The following is a 20,830-nucleotide window of genomic DNA, read 5'->3' as shown; positions in this document are numbered from 1 at the left end:
TTTGCACATGCTTTAACCCTTGGTAGCAAACACTTCGCGCCGCTTTCTTCCAGCACACGCACTCCACATTCTTCCTCCCCAACTCAGCCTGGGCTTTTCCCAACTGCGCTTTGAGTGGGTCTATCTCCATCTTTGATCCCACGCCCTTTCTTACCAACGCGGCTGTTAATGTCAACAAATTCATTTTGGCCAAACAGAATGCTCTCATCAGGTCAGCCTCCCCAAACCTGGAGACGTCTCTGACTACTGTATCTTCTATCGTTCCCAACAAGTGTTCTGCTACCACTCGTGTATTACTCAACACGTTGGTAGGCTCCTCTCCCCCTGTTGGCGGCAACCCAACTACTGCTCTTAAATAACGAGCAGTCGTTCTCCTGACTCCAGCCATTATGCTTGGTTGGGCAGGGCTCTTCTCTCTGACCTTCCTCTCTGTTATACTCTTTTTCTCTCTCATTCCCTCTAATGCCAAAACATTGCCAGTCTGTTCCTCCTCCTGCCCTTTCTTCATCCTTTGCACCTCCACCATCTCTGTAATCGGGGGTTCAGATTCTTCCTCAACCACCATCTCTTGCCTAGACCCCACTTTCGCTACTCCGCTCGCCACCACCTTCGTTTCTCTACTTTTCTTCCGAGTGGCACCTTTCTCTCCATCCTTTGTCCCTATCTTTCTTTTTTTCCTTAACATCTTCTCTACCTACACCTTACTCATCTCTTTCAACGGGTCCACAAGCACTTTCAATGGCTCAAAAGTACTCAGGTCCTTGCCTACTAACGACTTAGGCCTTGGGCGTGCCACCCTTTCTACCACCCCCTTCGGCGCTGGTCCCAATTTCTTTTCCTTGTACTTCTTTACTGCCACCAGGATCGTCTTATCCTCTGTCTCCTGACCCATCCTTCTCGTCTCCACCTCTTCAGGCGTTGGATCTTCCTTCGCAGGCTCTACACCCAAGCCCAGAGCACATAGAGCAAAGGGTTTCACCAAGTCATCCCACTTCACCTCCTCCTTCTCCCTTCACTGCCTCACCTACTTTACCCTATCCTCCGCTGCAGCGTCCAACTTCAATTCCAGCGAGTTGGTCGGGACTTTTCACATTGTTTATATTCTCCTCCCTCGTTCTTCGATACAAAAAACCACTTCGTCCGCCACCCTTTGACCGACGAAGGCAACCCCGCAACCAACTCTCTACCCGTCACTGTTTGCCAAGTTACCCACGTCTCATGCTGACCAGACGCCTTGTAACAAGAGAATAACTCCTCCACCAACATCGTTCCCCCCTCGGTCGCCCGAGGCCAGGAGATCACACATTCCATCAAAATCTTCCGTGCATTGGACATCAACTGGCCAAGCGCCACATCTAGTCGATTTATCACATCCATGACAATTTGGGGAATTGGCAACCTCAAACCCCCACAAAGTGCCTCTTCATACAGCGTAAACACTTGGGGCCTCACGTCTGACGCCTTCTCTATCACCAACGCCACTCTCAATTCCACATTTGCGAGAATCTGATACTTAATCCGCAATCCCTCAAGATCCCCCACTGTTAGCATCGACCTATCCGCCTTGGTATGCTAATAGTCGGGGGCCATTTGGCTCAACGGTTGGATGGCTGATATCATTGTGGCCATGACAGGCCATGGCGGCCTTTCCTCCCTTCTCCCCTCTACCCTTTCTATCCTATACTTCTTCACTAACGCAATCCCATCATCTTCGTCTAAAGCGTCTGGCATCAAGGTAGGGGCTCTCTTTTGTGCCATCTCTCTCACGTTCTTATAAATTGCCTCAGTCGTGGGAAGCAATAAGCTTGAAATATGAAACAAGGGAGAATCACACACGATGAATGAAGAAAAGTCTAGGATCTATCGATTTCTCACAATTAGATACGTAAATCGCACAAGCCCAAATGCTCACGGTTTGCCTATGTTCCATGAATCGTGATTGAACTTTGCCAGTTTGAAACCCAACAACCAAGATAAAACCTCCACTTTTTTGAAATCCTCTGCTATAAAAAAACTCTTCAGCTATCCATCGCCTGTACCATATCTTAATTAACGGAACAGATTACTCCACGCGTATACACGTGCTACGCCACCACCATTAATGTCATCCTGACGATTAGCCACCCTTCTCGGTCGGTCGTTCACCACGCTCGGCCATTCGCTAGGTCAGCCAGTCTGACGATCGACCACCCTTCTTAGTCGATCGCTCAACACACTCGATCATCTCCTAGGTCTACCAGCCTGACGATCGCCCACCCTTGTCGGTCGGCTGTCTATCACGCTCGGTTCCCTTCTAGGTCGGCTAGTCTGACGATCGACCACCCTTCTCGGTCAGTCGTTTACCACGCTCAGCCACCTCCTAAGTTGGCCAGCCTGACGATCGCCCACCCTTCTCGGTCAGTCATTCCTCATGCTCGGCCATCCCCACTCTCCCAGAAGTGCCTCTCCCCTCTACCCCTAACCCCTTTCCGGTCTTGGGGGATTACCTCCAGTATTCTTATTTCCTTCTTTGGACTAAAGCTGTATTTGGGAATGGAAAACTACTGATATTGACGGGCACCTAAGAGGGCCCAGTTCACGGATCAGGGCCCAACTCATGGACCAGGTATTAAAGCCCAGTAGCTTTGAGATATCAATGCTCGGTGAGGACCAATAACATTCAAACACTTGTCAGACAGAGAATTAGCCACTTAAGCAAACAAAGATCCTGCAAAGTTATTGCACTCATGCATCAGCCATTTAATGAGGCCCTCGTAGCATTAAATATGATAAACCCTTCACGCCGGAGGAGGCAGACTCACCATGAACAATGTCAACTAGGCTATAGACTTTCGGCCAACAAGACAGCTTGAAATGGACAAAGAAATGATGAGCAAAGGATACAAGAAAGCTTTCAAGATACGTCGAGGTTAAGTTTTTACCCTCTTTACGTCTCTCTCTCTCTCTCTCTAAAATCAATTTACCCTAACCTAACTTGATCGTTGGAGTGTTCGTTGGGGGACTATCTCCCCCTTTAGACCTTTTTACAGGCACGCTTTGAGGACACCAAGGTCAGCAGACCCGTTGGAATCGTGGATCAGTCCGACCCATCCTCCATTGCATTAGCAGGTTACATTGCTAGCATCATGAGTACTCCTCTTTATTTGGATAAGCCTAATTTCAAGAGAAGTAGACTGTTTGCAAGAATATATATTGAAGTGCCAACAAATAAAGAGATCCCTGAGTCTTTTAAAGTAAATCTTGGTTATGGTAACCCATATGAGATTCAAGTTGAAGTTCAATGAAAGCCTCAAAGGTGTGATGTTTGTAAGATTTTTTGTCATACTACTAATTTATGCCCTCAAAAGCCAAAGACTTTGAACCCTCCCTCTTTCAAACAAGAGTGGAGAGTCAAGGAGACTAAAATTCAAATTTCGATTAAATGGGAAGTGGTGAAGAAAAATAGAAGAAATGGTGGGCAAAGTTCAACGATAGTGATAAACAAAAGAGAGAGACGAAGGTAGCGTTTGGTAGGGTTTTCTAAATATGATTTGAGAATAGAGTTGTATTTTGAGTTTGTAAATTTTAGAATTATGATTTGAGTGTAGAAAATTTGTTTGGTTATGAATTTTGAAAAGAGTTTTGAATTAAGTTTTGAGTTAAGTGTTGAATTAAGTTTTTAATGTTTGATGTGACATTTTAATGTTTGATGTGACATGTAAAATAAGAAAATTTGTTTGGTTATGAATTTTGAAAAGAGTTTTCAAAATTTAATTCAAATTGTTATAACTCATAACCAAACACATTACTTAAAACTCTATTGAAAATTCTGAACTACACTTATAAGCAAATTATTTTTAAAATTCAATTAAAAATTAATTATTAACAAAAAATAACATTAATCAATTTTTCTAATTGAAAATATTACAAAGAAAATATATATTTTTTCAAAATAAATATTTAATTACTACTTTAAAATAATTTTTAATTGTATATTTAAAAGGTTTTAATAGTTGATACGTTTAAATCTAATATTACTCTTCACAATTTTCCCAATTTATGTATATATGGTCTTCACATCAAAACCCCCAATCCACTGCAATTTAAATATGATTGAATCCTCTTCATCGTGTTACTTATATAGACATATATATATATATATATATAGAGAGAGAGAGAGAGAGAACATTTCATCCTGGTGAAGAGCGATCCAAACATGGATCTTGTCCATGGACTGCCAGAAGACAAAGGCACCGAGTGTCATCGTGAAGTAAGTCGTCACTTTCACCATCTTCTTCTTCTTCAATGAGAAAGCTCAAGGTTTCTGCCCTTATTTTCACTGGTGATGATGACGATGAAGATCGATATCGATCGCAAAATCGTAACTACGAAAGTGAGGACCAATCTGCTTCGACGCTGGCGGTCGATTTGCTCCATCCTGGTCCTCAACATGGCCGACTGCCTCTCCTACGTCACCAAAAAAAAAAATGTAGTGGTCAACCAGCCGGACATTCGGGAGGATGTTCGGGGGACAATTGGTAGACTAAAAAATTCAAAAATTGTATGAAAAAGTGAGAGCTTCGCTTGAAAGTTTGTTTTGAAAGTACCTCAGCCAAACATGAAACAGAAATGTATTTTGAAATGTGTAGTGGAATTAATTTTTGAAAATCCCATCCAAATGCGTTGCTCACTTGAAGGGGTGGAATTGTGATTGGAAAACTAATCCAAACACAGTCGCAGTCTTTTGCCTCCTCAATATCTAATACCTTTAATGTCCTTGAATCGTGTGATATGGGAGAGTTAGGGAATGGAGAATTAAGTCAAGAGTTGTTGTGCCAAATGAAGAGCCTAAAAAATAAATGGAATCCATCTCCAAGTGATCCTAGTAATGGGAGACTACAAAGGAGGATAACAGAAGAAAACTCAAAGCAAAACTTCATAACTTGAAGAGTGCTAGAGGAAAATTTTGAATCTTTTTTGTTGTGAATGTTGTGTTTGTCTTCTATAGGCTTAGTTTTGTTTCTTTTGATGGAGTAGTTTGTTTTTGTTCATTTTTGTTCTCCCTACAAAAAATGTGTATTGAACTCTATTGTATATCTTTCTTTTTTGGTTATAATATGACTTACTCATCCAAAAAAAAAAAAAATTGCCCATGCAAATAGTAAGAAAGGGAGAAAGAAAATAATAAATAGATGAGAGAATCTAAATACAAATAATAAATTTATAAAAAGTATTAAGAAAGTACATGCGACGAGTCCATCAAATGTATCATCTTTCATGATCATTACTTTCAGTAAAAGTAAGGCCATTATTGTTTTTCCATAATTATATAAAAAGAGTGTATTTAAATAAGAACAACTTGAAATACTTATACCTTTATGGAGATGCAAATGAGTATGTGATTGGTGTACGTGAAAATTGTCACATGATAAACAATTGTCGCTTGCTCCGAATTGCACATTCACAAAAGTATAATTATTTTAAGTTGTTCTCCCTTACATGAAATTTTTTTGTATATGTAAACCTACTCAAAATTAAAAGACAACAATACCCCTGATAAGAACATTTTTGAAGAAGTGTAAAAATTTCTTGACAACTTTGAAGATTGTTGTCACACAGCAAAACCCTAACTTTGCTGCGAATCCAACCTTCGCTCATTACAAAGCTCTTGCTTTTATCTATTGCATGTAATGCATGCATACAAAACTCAGAGGGACCTGTTTAATTAACCTTAGTATTAGCATACAATAATACATATCTTTAGCAGTTAAACCTTAGTTTATAAAGCTACTCACGATGTCTTCCATGTCCTAATGGAAATATCTTCACTCAATAAAGCCAATATGTGGTTGAGATTCATCTACTATATGATGGAATCCACATATTGAATTTAGACAATAAATTATATTCTTAATATCATTGTTGATCTTCATTAGATATGTGATAGCTACATGTTAGAACATAACAATACTATAACCATGTGTTTCCAATTGAGAGGGAAGTTTTGTGCCGAGCAAAAAGGGTCCGGCTGTCCATGTGATGGGCTGAGCTAACCCACCGCTTTGTGGTTAGCTGGGCCAAATTGAAGATGGACTTCAGTCTCTTCCTAACAGAGTTGATCGAGCTCTCTCATCTCGGTCGAGACACTATCCATATGGACCGAGCTAAATCTACTAATTTGTGATACCGAGCAGAATTGGGCCCTTATTGGAGGACAATGGCGAAAGATGCTTGCGTGTCTCTAACCAAGCTGATAGCTCAGTTGGGCTCTAAGTGATAGCACGACGCAAGACTCGTGGGTGAAGGCTATGGTCTTAACCGAGCTACTGCTATCTCGGCCAAGGGTGGCTCGGTTGGGTGCTTCTCGCACCCCAATGGTTTATGGGGGACAAACTGTGACTTGTCCAAGTTATTGCTGCTTGTCAAGTTGTTTACTTCTGACAAATACATGCGTGTAAGGGAATAAGAGAACAAAATGTCTGTGTCCCAAGACAATGGGAATAATGTGCACTACCTAGAGAAATGGGACAAGTTGTCTATATAAGACCTACGAATTCATTCTTAAGGGTAAGCAATCTTGAGTCAGAAAACTCTTTCATTCGCCTATATTCTCTAAAGGTGCTAACTAGAAGATCAAAGGGGTTTTCTAGCGAGACACCCACCGGGTAGCTCACCTTCATTGTATTTGCAGGAGAAACGGCGCCGTTTGGAGTGAGACGAATACGGAGGCAAGGAGTACAGAAATGAAGAATATTTACTCCCCATACACCAATATACCCTATGTGTTCTTTTAGAAATTAATTCACATGTGACAACAGAAAATTATTAGGTAATTTTGAAGTACCATATAACATTATGTACGTGGTACTTTCAGTGAATTAACCAATCGCAACATATACAAGGTGAGTCATCATCTTTTTTCTCTCAATTGCATACAAAGATCGGCAAGTACAAGTCTACTTGTAAAATATATATATATATATATATATTATGTCATTGGTTAGGAATGTTATGTAATATTTTGTGACTATTGAATAATCACTAATGACAAATTCAATATCCTAGCATAGCTAGCTAGCTCTCTTTTTCTAAGAGTGTGTATGTGTTAGGTTTGACCTAATTGTTAGCAAATTAACCATACATGAGTTTGGCCTACCAATTCGTTTTGTAAGTTTGACCTAATTGTGGTACACTTGTTTGTTGAGATTTTTTTTATTGAGTAAAATTATATAAACTACTAAATCTTATAATTTTTTTAAATAGAGGAATAGGAATTCACACATGGGCCAGACCTGTCAAATAACTCAAAAGTGGGGCTCTGTGCAGCCCAATACTTTTGGAAATCTGAGGTGAAATTTCAAAAGGAAAATTTTTATTTAAATGTTTGAATATACTTATTATTTTTTATACAATTTTTTAAGAGAAATTAATTAATTTTCTTGCATATCTATTCTTGTAAGTAAGATTGGTTTACAACTTCTATTATTGAGATCCTTTGGACAATGAGTATTTTTCTTTTGTTGAGTCTCTAGAAATGGAGATTTGTTTTCTTATATTACCTTTGGACAAAAAAAGATTTTATTCATCCTTTGCTATTGGGGATATATGGATAAGGATTAATTTTATTTTGTTGGGTTATTTTATTTTGGGATAGTCCTTCATTTTTATTTTTTAAAAAACAAGGAACCTTTTATAAAAATTTTAGAGGCCTTTAAGATGAGAAGAATTTTTTTGTTCTTTGAGCCCATTTGACAAAGATCAAATAGCGAAAAGATATGAGGGTTTAGGAAAATTGGGAGCTTTAGGCGAATGCCTAAATGGGCTAAAGAAAGTGTCGGATCGAGACAGTAAAACAGACTGTGCTATTCGCATTTAACTGTTTGTTAAAATCTAATTTCATATGGTATTATTATGTGAAAAGTTAAACTTAAACTCATTTTTAAACTGATTAAAAAATGAATAAAAAATACTTGAGTTTGGTTCAATTGAAACTCTATTGAGATCTAAACATTTTAAAACTCATTAAATTTTCAATCCAAACTCAAATTCATAGCTAATTTCGGCTCGTTTACATATAAAATACTAACTAACAAATATTGCTAATTTTTTTCTTAGGGAATTACACTAAGACCGCTTCAATTATTAACTAATATCACTTTACTCCTCTTATTTATAATCTCATATATTTTGATCTCTTAACTATAAAAATGTTTCACTTTTACTCTCTCCAGACCATCTCCACAAGGGGTGTATTTGTAAAATTTTCATAGTTAAGGAGGTCAATATGTATAAATTTATAAATGAGAGAAGTAAAGTGACACTCATTAATAGTTGAAAACACCTTAGTGTAATTAACATTTTTCTTGTTCACAATTTAGGCAAGAAAGTGCTTATAAAAGAAACCACAAGTGTAGAAACACGTTTGTTCACATCAAGTCAATTTCTGCATAAAAAATCACACTGACTAAACAAATTTTCTGTTACAATTACATGTCATCATTTACAGCATCGACCTCCATTCCAATTAACCTTGCAAAACACAAAAGTCAAATTTTGACAGTCAAACTTGGTACAAATTCACGTGGCAAATGACCAATCAGTTAGAATGCATGATCAACTTTTTTGCCACCAATCGAATACCAGCGTTCTGTTGATAGTCGTATGGGTCCAAGGAGAAGTATGCATCCACATAAGTTCCTGGAGTGAACAATGCATCAAGTTCTGCAATGTCAAATCTACTAAACACAAGCTTTTTTGGGGAGGTAGAAAATTCTCTCTCGTGTATTTCTGTGACCCATCTGGTAACACTCCCATCTGTGACGGTAGGTATGCTGGAGAAATTGCAGAGCAAAAGGTGCATTTTCAGTAACAGAAAGTATGAGAGTCTGGCAATTTTTTTGGGTGAATAAGAGTCTTGCAATTAACCACCAGCAATTTGTTTTCTTGTGAATACAATAGAGAGAACCAACAAAGATTTGGATCATAACTATTTTCCACCTTAAAATTGCCATAAGATTCAAAATTTCTTCACATTTTCCTCATAAACAAGATAAAGCATGAAAACAAACAAGCCTTGGCCACAAATTTTTTTTTTTTTTTGGGGGGGGGGGGGGGGGAGATATTTGATTAATAAAAGAAAAATGATTTGCAAACAGAGAGTTTGTATAGAAAATACATCCAAAAAATTATGCTTCAATGGCATTTATAAATTTATGAGGACAATAGTTAGTGTTTTGATTGGAAATGAAGGGACTATAGAAGCCACATCATCCTGTATAAAAAGTTCTATATGTTATATGTATATCATTACTCTCTAATATAGAGAAAGTTCTATTAAAACAAACAAACAATGCATTAAGGCCTCGTTTGGGAACATGCTTTTTTAGTAACTTTTTAACTTTTTGGCTAAATCGGTTGCTTCCTACAGACAAGTGTGAACATTATGTATGTAGCCAAAAAAAGCATGAGCTTACGCATCAGCAAGCATGTAGAGAATATGTCAGCCTCCTACAGACAAGTGTTCTAATTATCTCTTTCCATTTTGTAATGCATACAGTAAATAAATTATGCTAGAAAAAAAAATACATACCACATCTGTTAAAAATGAGATACGACAAGACAAATCTGTTACTTAACATTTCAAGTTTGTATCGGATATGATGGAACAAAGCTGTACTTGACATGTTTATGTTATGCATTTTGAGCCAGCTATTATAGTAAGTACATGTAGAGCAAAAAGAAAGACAAACTTACTGCAATCGGACAGTAGGTGAGTTCAAGAAACCAGCCTTTCTGGTCACCAGAGGTCTCCACTCAGAACTGCTACCAGAATCTACGGACAATCTCTGTGCAAGACTATCGCATGCATCCAAAACCCGACAAAGGTTTGGAGTTGCATCCACAACAAAATTCAATCGCGGCCGGCCAGCATAATCGACGAATTTCGTACTTATTCCAAAACGCACTTTCAAGTGAGAACAGCAAAGCTGCAGTGTAAAATCTTTGTGCATGATGTGTATTCTTTGAGTTCCACGATAAAATGGGGCAAGAGATACATTGATAGAAGGTATAGAAACTTCATCAGGGTCTATGAAATTGGCAGAGCCATTAGAGCCCTCAGATCTAACTGTGGTAGAAGAATCTGGATCTGAACCAGATTCTTCTTTCATGGTGTCATCTGATTGCTTCCTCTGCACTGCATCACTAAGTGGACCCATGTTAAAAGGGTCTGGAGAAGCTGTATTGGGTTCAACGTCTTCCCCTATGTTGGGAGTCATAAGAGATAGTATTGGATGGTTTTCCTCTATTCTTAGATTTGTAAGGGATGATTTGTGATTTTCAATTTTGGCACTTGATGAGGATGTATGTGTGTTCATGACCATCCCATCCGGAGAAGCTTTCCCGTTACTACGACTTCTTGTCATAGCATTAGGAGAAACCCAACTGTTTGCTGTAAATATGTCTGGGAGGCTTGACTCCTACACATAGAACAGATTTTAGTGATTTGCTAAATCATCAATCAAGCAATGTAGTCATATGAATCAACTCTGCATAATTCCCAACCAACATAACCAGGAAGTTATGATATAATAAACATAGCAAGCAATTGTGCAATGAACTAGGGGCTCAGTCAGACATGTTAGTTTACAAATTACAAGGTCCAACAACATCGTCTATTCAGCAATAAACATTATCAAATTGGAGTGTGGTGCTTGTTTTGGTAAAAAGGAAGCTTTAAACTTGAATAGGTAAATGTTTACCAAGAATAGAACTGTTGCACAATACTTGAGAACTTCGAGATTCATCCGAACATCATCTAAGCTCCTGAGAGATCATCACAGAGAAGAAACATCAAACCTTAATGTTAAGACTTGACAAGAGTAAAAGACTAACATTTTTCACAGGCTTGCAATTCCTCGGAACAAACATCATTCAGCCCATCATTGCATGTTTATTTTATAGGTCATTCTGAAAAGATAAAATACTGACATTCCAAATCTGTTACACACAGACATATCTAGACTAGAGCATAGCATCACACAGATGCAACCAATTTGAGACTTAGAAATTCCGAGTGGAGCACCGTTTTTAAGTGAACACCAAGAAAGCTTCAAGAAAACTCAGACACCCACCCACCAAAGGGAGAAGGGAAAAAAAAAAACAACAAAAAAAAAACCCAAACTTTAAACAGAGAAGGCTTTAAATCAGACAATATCAAAGGCTGTAGATAATTTACATACTGAAATACAGGACCAGTCTCCATTTGAAAACTCAAACATGTGACTTGACTCTTGAGATATGAAAAAAAAAAACCCTCCCAAAAAAAAAATAAAAAATAAAATAATAATGAACGAAAAAACAAAAACAAAAGAGAAGGAACAACAACATGAAGCTGGTATAATAGTCAATAAGAATTTAAAATATTCAACTTAAATTCTGTTAAATATAGCTGAATAGGAAATGGTGGAGATATGTTTAAGGGGGAGGGAAGGCATGTACCTATGTGTTTGCTGTCCAAGCCCAAAGTAAGTTGCAAGTGTGGCCATCTGCATACAAGAACACAGTTGTATCAGCATTCAAAAGTTTTGACCAACCAAATTTATGCCATTATCATAAACTGTTGTAGGCCATTATCATAAATTGTAGTATTTTCATAAGCCTACCACGTTGCATTATCATACTCATGGATTAGCTATGGAAAATATCATTTAGAGAAAAGAAAAAAACAAAAACAAAAACAAAAATAAAAACAAAGGAAGCAACATGTGATTAGAACCCATCTTGATAGAGCCTTAGACCCAACCCTTGGTCCATCCATACAATAGAATAGATTATAGAAATCAGAGAAGATTAATCAAACCAAATTAAGCTTTGTGTCCCAATTAGGTGGGGTCAGCTACATCAACAATTTTTTACAATTCATTTCAATCAAGGGCTATATGTCCAATTAAATTAAATAATAGGACTGCAAAGATGAGAATACAATGCAGAGTCTCAATTTCAGTAACTGAAAGTGCAAAAGATAATGTACAGAAACACCACAGACAGATTGCTATTTTCCCAGTTTCTACAATTGGCAATTTCACATTGTGTAAGTGTAATTCACACTTTTAGCCCAATTGCCAAATTTACAACCCTTCTTTTTTCTTTTTCTTTTTTAATTTACCCTTCCTCTATATTGTTCCAAAGTTTTGAATTGTTTCACTGCTAATATCTAATTCACCACAAAAATGCACAATAGAGTCTATACCTTCATGTCACCAGCTCTCCTCCCAAACCTCTGAGTCAACAGAGCCAATGAATCAATAGTGCCCTTCGGCTCCGGTGGTGGCCGTTTAATTTCCGCAAACGCCTCCCGAATCCGAGCACAATCAAACCTCAGTATATTGTGACCTGCCCATATCCGCCCTATAAAAAAAAAAAAAAAAAATTAATTTTAAATTTCAATACACATCTACGCATTCTTATACATATTTAAATGTCTATATGAGTAGCATTATAAAAACCAAAAAGATTGTACAAAATTATTATACAAAATGTTGTGATAGCATCACTTAAAAACACAAAAGCCATCATTATAAACAGAAATTATTCTAGAAGTGAATTGCATATAAAAATTCTGGTGAAATATCATTTTCCTTTCCATATACTTTCCACTTATTTCAATACATTTTTTACGCAAGAAATGCTAAAAATAAATCTTTTGTCTCCAACTTCACCCACAATACAATGGCATGGCAAGGAATTTGCGACAAATCAAAACTTAACACATTGTCCTTCAAATTAGAATAGACTTTTTACAACTCTCAAAGATTTTCCCTTTTTTTGCACATACACCATTAATGAAGCGATTAACATTTTTCAACCCAAAATTACAACCAGAAAAAAAACCCAAAACCCCAAAAACATTTTCATGCTCATAAACATATATATATATATATATATGTATGTATAGAGAGAGAGAGAGAGAGAGATACCCTGGAGAATGTCGTAGACCTTGTCGGCGATCTGGGCGAAAGTGGGGGAGGAAATGACGGCGTCCTTGTTGATGCCGTTGCAGCGGACCGACAATGTGGAGATGAGAGAGAGATCAAGGGGTCGGAGCAAGGTGGAGTAGCTCTCCAGCTCAACCAGCTTCCTAGGGCATACCAGTATGGCTCCGAATTCGATAATGCCGAATCCCTGGCCGGGTCGGGTCGGAACGGTGGTCTCAATGTCGAAGAATACTATCTCCGATCGATCACTACTCGAAACCATATCACTTAGCAACTCCGAAGAGAGAGAGCGAGAGAGAGAGAGGTTAGGGTTAATGGCGGAGAAGAAGATGATTTCAATAGGATGTGTGTATTGTATATAATGGAGGACAGAGAGAGAGAGAGAGAGAGAGAGAGAAGGGTTGCTTGCTTGCTTGCTTGGGAAGTTGGGAATGGAGGCTTGTGAATGGTGGTGATACTGAAACAGACGCAATGGAGAAAATGAAAAACATTGCCAAATGAATGATGCACACGTAATTCGAAGGCGTGTTGTATGCTACTTCTGTGCCCCCATTAGGATATTCAACACAATTCAACTAGTTTTTTCTTTTTTATTTTTTTGGTAATTCTTTGGTTGAAAATCTCTAATGAATATTGACTGGGTTATTTGGGGTGTTCGTGCATTTTTTATCTTTTTGGACTAAAAAATTGAAGAAGAAAATATAGATGTTTGTGTTAACTTTTTGATTTTTTATGAAAAAATGTGTAATAAAAAATTATAAAAATTGATTTGTAGGAAAAAATTAAGATTGAAAGTTATGCAGTCGTAATTATTAACTTTTGATGAATAGTGTTAACTTTTTAATTTTTTGAATAACTTTTTAACTTTTTAACTTTTTTACAATACGCGAAACTTGGCCTAATCCATTCTTCCCACTCTAAACTTGCAAAATGGAAATAGCTCATAGGTTCTATTTGTCTGTTCGGATTGAATGAATATAAGAGATTATTTGATACTTTCAAACTATAATTATTTTATTTTTTTTCTCATTATTAATTTAGTCATTTTTTTTATTATTATTTTAATCTAGTTAAAAAAGTTTTATTTTAGGATGGACTTCTATTTTTTTTTTTAAAAAAAAAAATAATGATTATAATTAGAATGTGACATTTTATTTTATTGATTTTTTAATTTATTTTATCTTTTAATTAATCCCAAACCATCTTACCAAATGAGACCTTGAGTAAATAGATAGGATAGGAGATAGATTGATTATTTTTTACCGTTAAAAGAATGATAACTCACATTGTATGATGAAGGGAGTGTTATTGCATATCCTATATATTTATTATTTAGGGCATGTTTGGTAATTATTTTATTTTTAATTTTTAATTTATATTTATAAAAATTTAAAAAATTATCATAAAAATTTGTTTAATAATTTTTTTGGTTTATAAATGATTGTCTTAATGTATAAATTTGAGAAAAAAACGTAAACTCAAAAAATGAGTTTACGTTTTCAGTTTTCAAATTTTTTTTTTCAATTAATTTTTTTTTTCAAATAATTTATTTTCAAATTTTCTTTTTCAATTAATTTTTTTTTTCAATTATTTTTTTTCAATTAATTTCTTTTTTCAAATATTTTTTTTCCAATTATTTTTTTAATTAATTTGTTTTCATTTTTTTCAATTATTTTTTTTTCAATTATTTTTAATTTTTTTTTTCCAATTATAATGTGTGTGATCTCATTGTCATAAATAATAAAAATAAATATTAATATTAATATTTTAGGCCTGAATAAACATATTTTTAAGTTTATATTTTTAAATTTTTTTTAACATTTTGTTCAAACCAAACGCATTTGTAATTTATGTTTTTCTAAAAATAAACAAAAATCAATTTATAAAATTTTTGTAAACATAAACAAAAAACGTAAATATTACCAAATGCTACCTTATATATCTCTAGATTCAAACAACGAATATATAAAAAAATGAGACATGTTTTTCTGTCCCTTGTATACGATTATATATGTATATATATCCTCATTATATCTATATTATATATAAAGTGAATGCTCCTTAGGGTGTCTTGAAGCGAGTTAGGATCTTCTCCTTGAGTTTTCTCCTTGACTTCCTACTTGCTGACTCATTGGGCCTACTTTTAGGTCCAATTTCAATGATCCAAACCATTCACATTTTAAAATTTGTTAAGTATATCATACCTGTAAAAAATCAAGTTAATCGGATATCAGAACGTATGTGTTTTGAAAACTGTATATTAAATTTTTTTAAAAAATAGTTTTTAGTTCAATGATCCGAACACATGTTAACTGATATCTGATTAACTTGATTTTTTATATGTATGATATACTCAACGAATGTTAAAATGTAACGGTTCGGATCATCAAAATTAGACCTAAAAGTGGGCCCCAATAACCTAGCAAGTAAGAAATCAAGGAGGAAACTCAAAGAAAAGATCTTGATTTGTCTTGAAGCCATGGTTTCTTACAGTACCATGTGTCTATTTTTTTATTTAAAAAAAAATAGATAGATAAAAGAAGAAGACTTAAACCTTGGACTTATGTCAAATAAAGAAGGCTTTTACCATTTAACTAGTATACTATATATAATAAATATCTTATTTTATTTTTACTTATTTGAATTACACATGCATTGCGTGTGCGAACCATTAATACCCCAATTAAACAAGGGCTTAACCCAACTTTTGTTAAACAGTTGGGAGGTAATGATAACGTACCTAATCTGTTTTTGCGATACGGTAGAGTCCAGGATTGTCATTTTTCCTAAGATGGAAGCAAACGGTTTGATTTTTAGTGAAGTTTAAATAATAAGCAAAAAAGTATATTCGTTGCCTAATAACTTGTGTATATTCCAACCATGAACCAGCAACAAAGACAATTAGAATAACATACGCTAGCCATTATTATTCGTTGCCTTCTGCTTTGGATATCCGACCAAAGCTTCCGATACTTTATTCTTCATTATGTTTACATTAAAAATTAAAATGACACAAAATTTATATTTTAGGAATTAAAAATGTAATTAACTGTATAAACAAAAAGGGAGGGGAGGAGGGGGGTATGCACTATGCACTATCTATATATTATGTTCCTGTTTATTGTCACACATATATATCCAAAAACCATCATTAAGCAGTGAAGTTATCTGCAAGAAACAACCAACAACAAAACAAAAAACAAAAACAAAATCAACTTAGTTTTGAACCTGTACCATGTAAATAAAATCTAAAATCTAAAGTGAAGTTATCTACACTAACTTTATGTTCTTGCGACTTGTGTCACACTGAGTAGGCATTGAAGGGCTCCCTCTTGGAATATCTTGAATTGCAAACCAGAGTTAGTACATAAATTGCAAACCAAAATTAGTACATAAATAATTTTGTCAAAAAAAAAAAAAAATGCAAAGGCAAAGAAAACAAAAGATGCTTACATGTGTATTCTCCAGCTGAAATACCTCTTCCAGATGAAGTTCTGCCTCAGCTTCTTCAAGATGAAGTGTTGCCTCCTCTGCCAACAGATCTGCCTCCTCTGTCAGATGAAGAACCTCTGCCTTTGCCTCCTCTGTCAGATGAAGAACTCATGCCTCTGCCTCTGTCTCCTTCTCCTTTGTCAGATAAAGAACCCATGCCTCTGCCAGATAAAGTGTTGCCTCATCTTTCATCCCTCATTGGACCTCTCTTTCATGTCCTCTTATTGTGCCCAAATTCCTTACACCAATTGCATTTCAAAGTAGAAGACCTCTTGGCCTAACTTGTGCCTACTGGAGGCTCATGAGCAACCATTTTGCTGGAATTCTTTGGTCTTCCTACCAATCTTTTCAGAGGTGGTGGTTGTAAAGGCTACTCATCTATCAGTGTCCACATATTGTGGTCTGATATTGAATGTATAATCCCACCATTGGCCATCAAATATTTTTGCTTTGAGTAATAGGGGTGAACAAAGTGTTCTACATTCATTCTGCTGTGTGAGATAACAGCCGTAGCATGTGTGCATGGAATCCTAAAGATCTCTCACTCTCTATAGGAACAACTCATCCTACCTAGATGCACAATGTGTCTCACTCCCTCATTGTCCCTAACATTTTTCACAATATTGAACAAAATCTATCAACATTGAACAAAATCTAACAAACATTCTTATACTCTAAATCTAACAAGTAATAGTGTTGAATAATCCAAAAAATTACAATATTTCATTAAAAACCACAAAAACCCTAAATACCAAAAAATACAACTCTAAAACCATAAAAATTAGTTCAAAATTACACTAACAAAACTCCCAAAACTCTAAAAATCCCTTCATTCGTAAACCCTAAACCCACGTATTGCATAATGTTTTTCAGAAATTTTAATATTGAACAAATTCGTTAGAGAACTTACTGGGAAGCCGTAAATAACAAAACAAATCAATTAAAATCTTTCACACTTTGCACAGTGAAAGATAATCGGAGCAGATCTTCAACAAAATCCCTAAGCCATCATCTTCTCTTCCATTCCTTCGTTGCTCACTCTTCTCCTCCCTCCGATTTTCTGATCGTGAACTCTAGGAAGAAGAATGAATGAGAGGGATTTTTTACATTAAGGGTCACTTGTGTCTTTTCACAATATGGTTCAAGGATATTATGGTCAATCCACCCTATTAGTTAACGTCATTCATACTCTTTTAACGGAAAGGGAGAATCTGTGTATTATTTTCAAAAGTAGGGAAGGTCAGTGTTATTTTTAAAACTACAGGAGAAGTCCCTGTAATTAAGGTAAATTTAAGGGAGGTCAATGTAATTTATTCCAAAAAAATTTAAGGAAAACACAGAATTTTCCATCATTACCTGAATAGTGAAAAGTATTAGAAAGTGAGCAATTCTATCAAGTCAGACAATGCAGAACCAAAAAGAAAGAAAAAGAAAAAAAGGTTGATATAGTGATCAGTGAAATCATTTGGTCATAAAGTATAAGGAATCCCAAGCAAACAGAACATTTCATTCTTTTCTCTTCTTTTCTTTTCTTTTTTCTTTAAGCATCTGAAAACCGGTAGATTTTGACTCATCACATGTTATATAGACTGCCCAAAATGATAATAAGAAGTTGATACCATAATAACTCTTTGTAATGCTTCACCACTTTCCATGCTTACCTATGAAGCACGGATACTTCAAATAGGGTGACGTATTCATATCATATCTGTGTCGGATACCGATACTTCTTGAATATTAGCGGATATATATTAGATACTTATTAAAAGTATCAGATACTTCTTAATTATCTTTTTATTAATTTTAGAGTATCGGATACTTAATTTTGAAGTATCGGATACTCCAAGTCATGTTTACTTGTTTTATGAAATTAGAATTGTAACATTTCTTGCATAGTAATATAATATAATATAATTGCAAGTATAAATATAAGAATATTTTTCTAAAACTTTGTTAAGTTCTTCGATAAGAGGAGCATAGTGAGTTAAATAATAGAATTTATCAAATTGATGTATCCTAATTATTTCATGCACGTCCCCTATAACTACATAGAAAGTAAGAATTAACAAAAACATATAACAATGGTAAAATTAAATATCAATAAATAAATAAATAAGCAAGTAAACTTGAATACAATATTTTTCTCTAGTGTCAAGGGAAAAAACATAGAGACAAGTTGTGAATTATTTTATTATTGTAATATAAATATGTTAAACTTGATATTGAAATGAAATATTTACAAGACTTATTAAAAATTTAAAAATTAAACAAGCTACTAGCTTAAATTAATACAAAATTCTTAAAGGTTAGTATTTTGTATTATAAAATTACATTGTGATTTCTCAACGCTCTTTAGCTTATTTATAACTCACTATTAATAATTTTAAAAAATATATTTTTCACAGACGTATCCTACCCGTACTGGTATCCTATTTTTTTAGGTTTTGTCGTATCATCGTATCTGTATCGTATTCGTATCTCGTATCCGTATCTATGCTTCCTAGATGCTTACTATCCAAATTTTCAATGCCTAAGCAAGAAATTAACGACGGAGCCTTTAACTCTCTCTCTCTCTCTCTCTCTCTCTCTCTCTCTCTCTATTTTAGCCAGTAGGAGCTTTTCTTAAGTTTGATTTTGAGAACTGAAAAAAAAAAATTATGAGTGTGGCCTTTAACTACTTTTTACTGATATACATGGTTTTTGGTTTCTTCTCAAATGTTAGTATTATTAGTGTAATATTAATGTAATACAGCTGCACTATCTAGCTGTCCCACTCATGTTGTTGTATAACTAATGTTGTATCTTTATGCTTTCGGTGGGTTAGCATCTAATGTATCCTATTTACTCTCTATAAATGAGAGTGTTGTAAATCACTGAAGAACACATCAATCATAATACATACAATTTATTCTCTCTTTCTCTATAAATTAATTCTAACATGGTATCAGAGCTATAAGATTTAGGCCTATATTTCTTTCTCGCCAGCGGACAGTCGGCCAGCAATCTTGCCTTCGCTGCCCGTTGGAATTTTCTACACATACTCACTTGACGATCTGCGTTGATTCATGATCAGACAGTCCAATTTTGTTGCTACCCCTTTGTTTCTGCCGCCACCGAGCTTGCCGGAGAACTCCGCCGTGCTGCTCTCGCTCAGTCACCGGAGAACTCTTCTGCTCAATCCTTGATGGTGTTGTCATAGCTACACGAGACCAACACATCCATTGACGGATGCCACTGGACCATTTCAACATCTTGTGTATGCCCTTGCAACACTGACACGCACTCAAACTCATTCCCAGGCAGTACTTCCCAAATCCAAACAGACTGGTGTACCAGATGCATTCTAGGACACACTTTTGACTTCACTTTCATGACCCTCCAAAGTGGGCACACATTTAAAATCATTCCCAATTTGTTCCCAAATAGCAGTGGTGGCAGCTTCACAACTTGTTCGCCGGAGGCCAAGTTCTCCAGCTCCGGCATCCCCACGGCAGCTCCAGCTCCAGAGGGACTTATTCAACTCTGAGAAAGTATATTTTTCGTTTGCAACTCTTGGTACGATCTTTTTGTACCGTGGCCACACACAGCGGCAGAAGTCGCCTACAACGGCTACAATCGGTGCCACTATGGTCTGCTCCGCCGCAAACTCTGACCAAATTCTGACCAGAATCTCTGAGTTCGGCCTCTCCGCCTTGCCGGAAAACCAGCTCCACCGCGAGATGCTCCAAACCGCCTGCTGAACTCCGGCATACACCTCCCCGGAAGCCTTCCGTCGCGGCGGCTACGACAGCGCAAAGGCCGACGCCTGGTCTTGCGGTGTAATCCTCTTCCTCTTCCTCGCTGGAAACCTCATTCCCCACTGATTTTATATTTTATTTTATTTTATCCCATTCCCCCACATTATTTCCTTTTTCACCCCCACATCATTATTATTTTCAACCCACAGCTCCAGGAACCCGCAGTCTGATCCCACTACCCTTAACTTTATTTATTTTATTTTATTTTATTTTATCTTCCTTTCTCCATTCATAAAAAAAACATAAAATAAAATAAAATCATCCATTTTCTCTCTCGAGGTTTCCTTATTTTAACACTCCGTTGGTGAGCTTTTCAAATTCCTGATCCCACTACCTTCCTTTTATTTTATTTTATTTTTTCTATCTTTCTTTTTTATCAATATTTCATTATTATACATCTCAGTTGGTGAGCATCATCCATTTTTCCATTATCTTATTATTATTATTATTTTTCCACCACAAAAAAAACAAAACAAAACGCACCAAAAAAAAAAAAAAAAACCTTTCTACCATTTTCTATTTTTTTAAACATCTTCACTCGGTGTTGAGTTGTTCCGCTCCACTTTA

The 20,830-nt window shown here is 35.8% G+C and overlaps 1 protein-coding gene and 1 long non-coding RNA gene across 2 annotated transcripts; both read right to left on the bottom strand.

The window, feature by feature from the left end:
- Positions 1-8,400: 8,400 nt before the first annotated feature.
- LOC145788633 (protein NEN1-like) lies at positions 8,401-13,516 on the bottom strand. The gene is made up of 6 exons (XM_028228641.2): positions 12,957-13,516; positions 12,230-12,387; positions 11,479-11,525; positions 10,740-10,803; positions 9,733-10,457; positions 8,401-8,810 (listed from the first exon to the last, which is right to left on the bottom strand). Exons 1-6 carry the CDS (start codon positions 13,234-13,236, stop codon positions 8,576-8,578), a joined length of 1,509 nt encoding a protein of 502 aa, XP_028084442.2. The 5' UTR covers positions 13,237-13,516; the 3' UTR covers positions 8,401-8,575.
- A 1,986-nt stretch (positions 13,517-15,502) lies between these two features.
- Positions 15,503-18,531, bottom strand: LOC114285585 (uncharacterized). The gene is made up of 3 exons (XR_003637274.2): positions 16,428-18,531; positions 16,255-16,315; positions 15,503-16,142 (listed from the first exon to the last, which is right to left on the bottom strand). It is a non-coding gene; the product is annotated as an uncharacterized LOC114285585 (long non-coding RNA).
- Between the last annotated feature and the right edge of the window lie 2,299 nt (positions 18,532-20,830).

The sequence above is a fragment of the Camellia sinensis genome, chromosome 4, assembly GCF_055761805.1.
Source record: "Camellia sinensis isolate YWXY chromosome 4, ASM5576180v1, whole genome shotgun sequence".
Lineage (NCBI taxonomy): Eukaryota > Viridiplantae > Streptophyta > Magnoliopsida > Ericales > Theaceae > Camellia > Camellia sinensis.
Note: the sequence above shows the minus strand (reverse complement) of the source record. Positions and strands in the feature narration are given on the sequence as shown.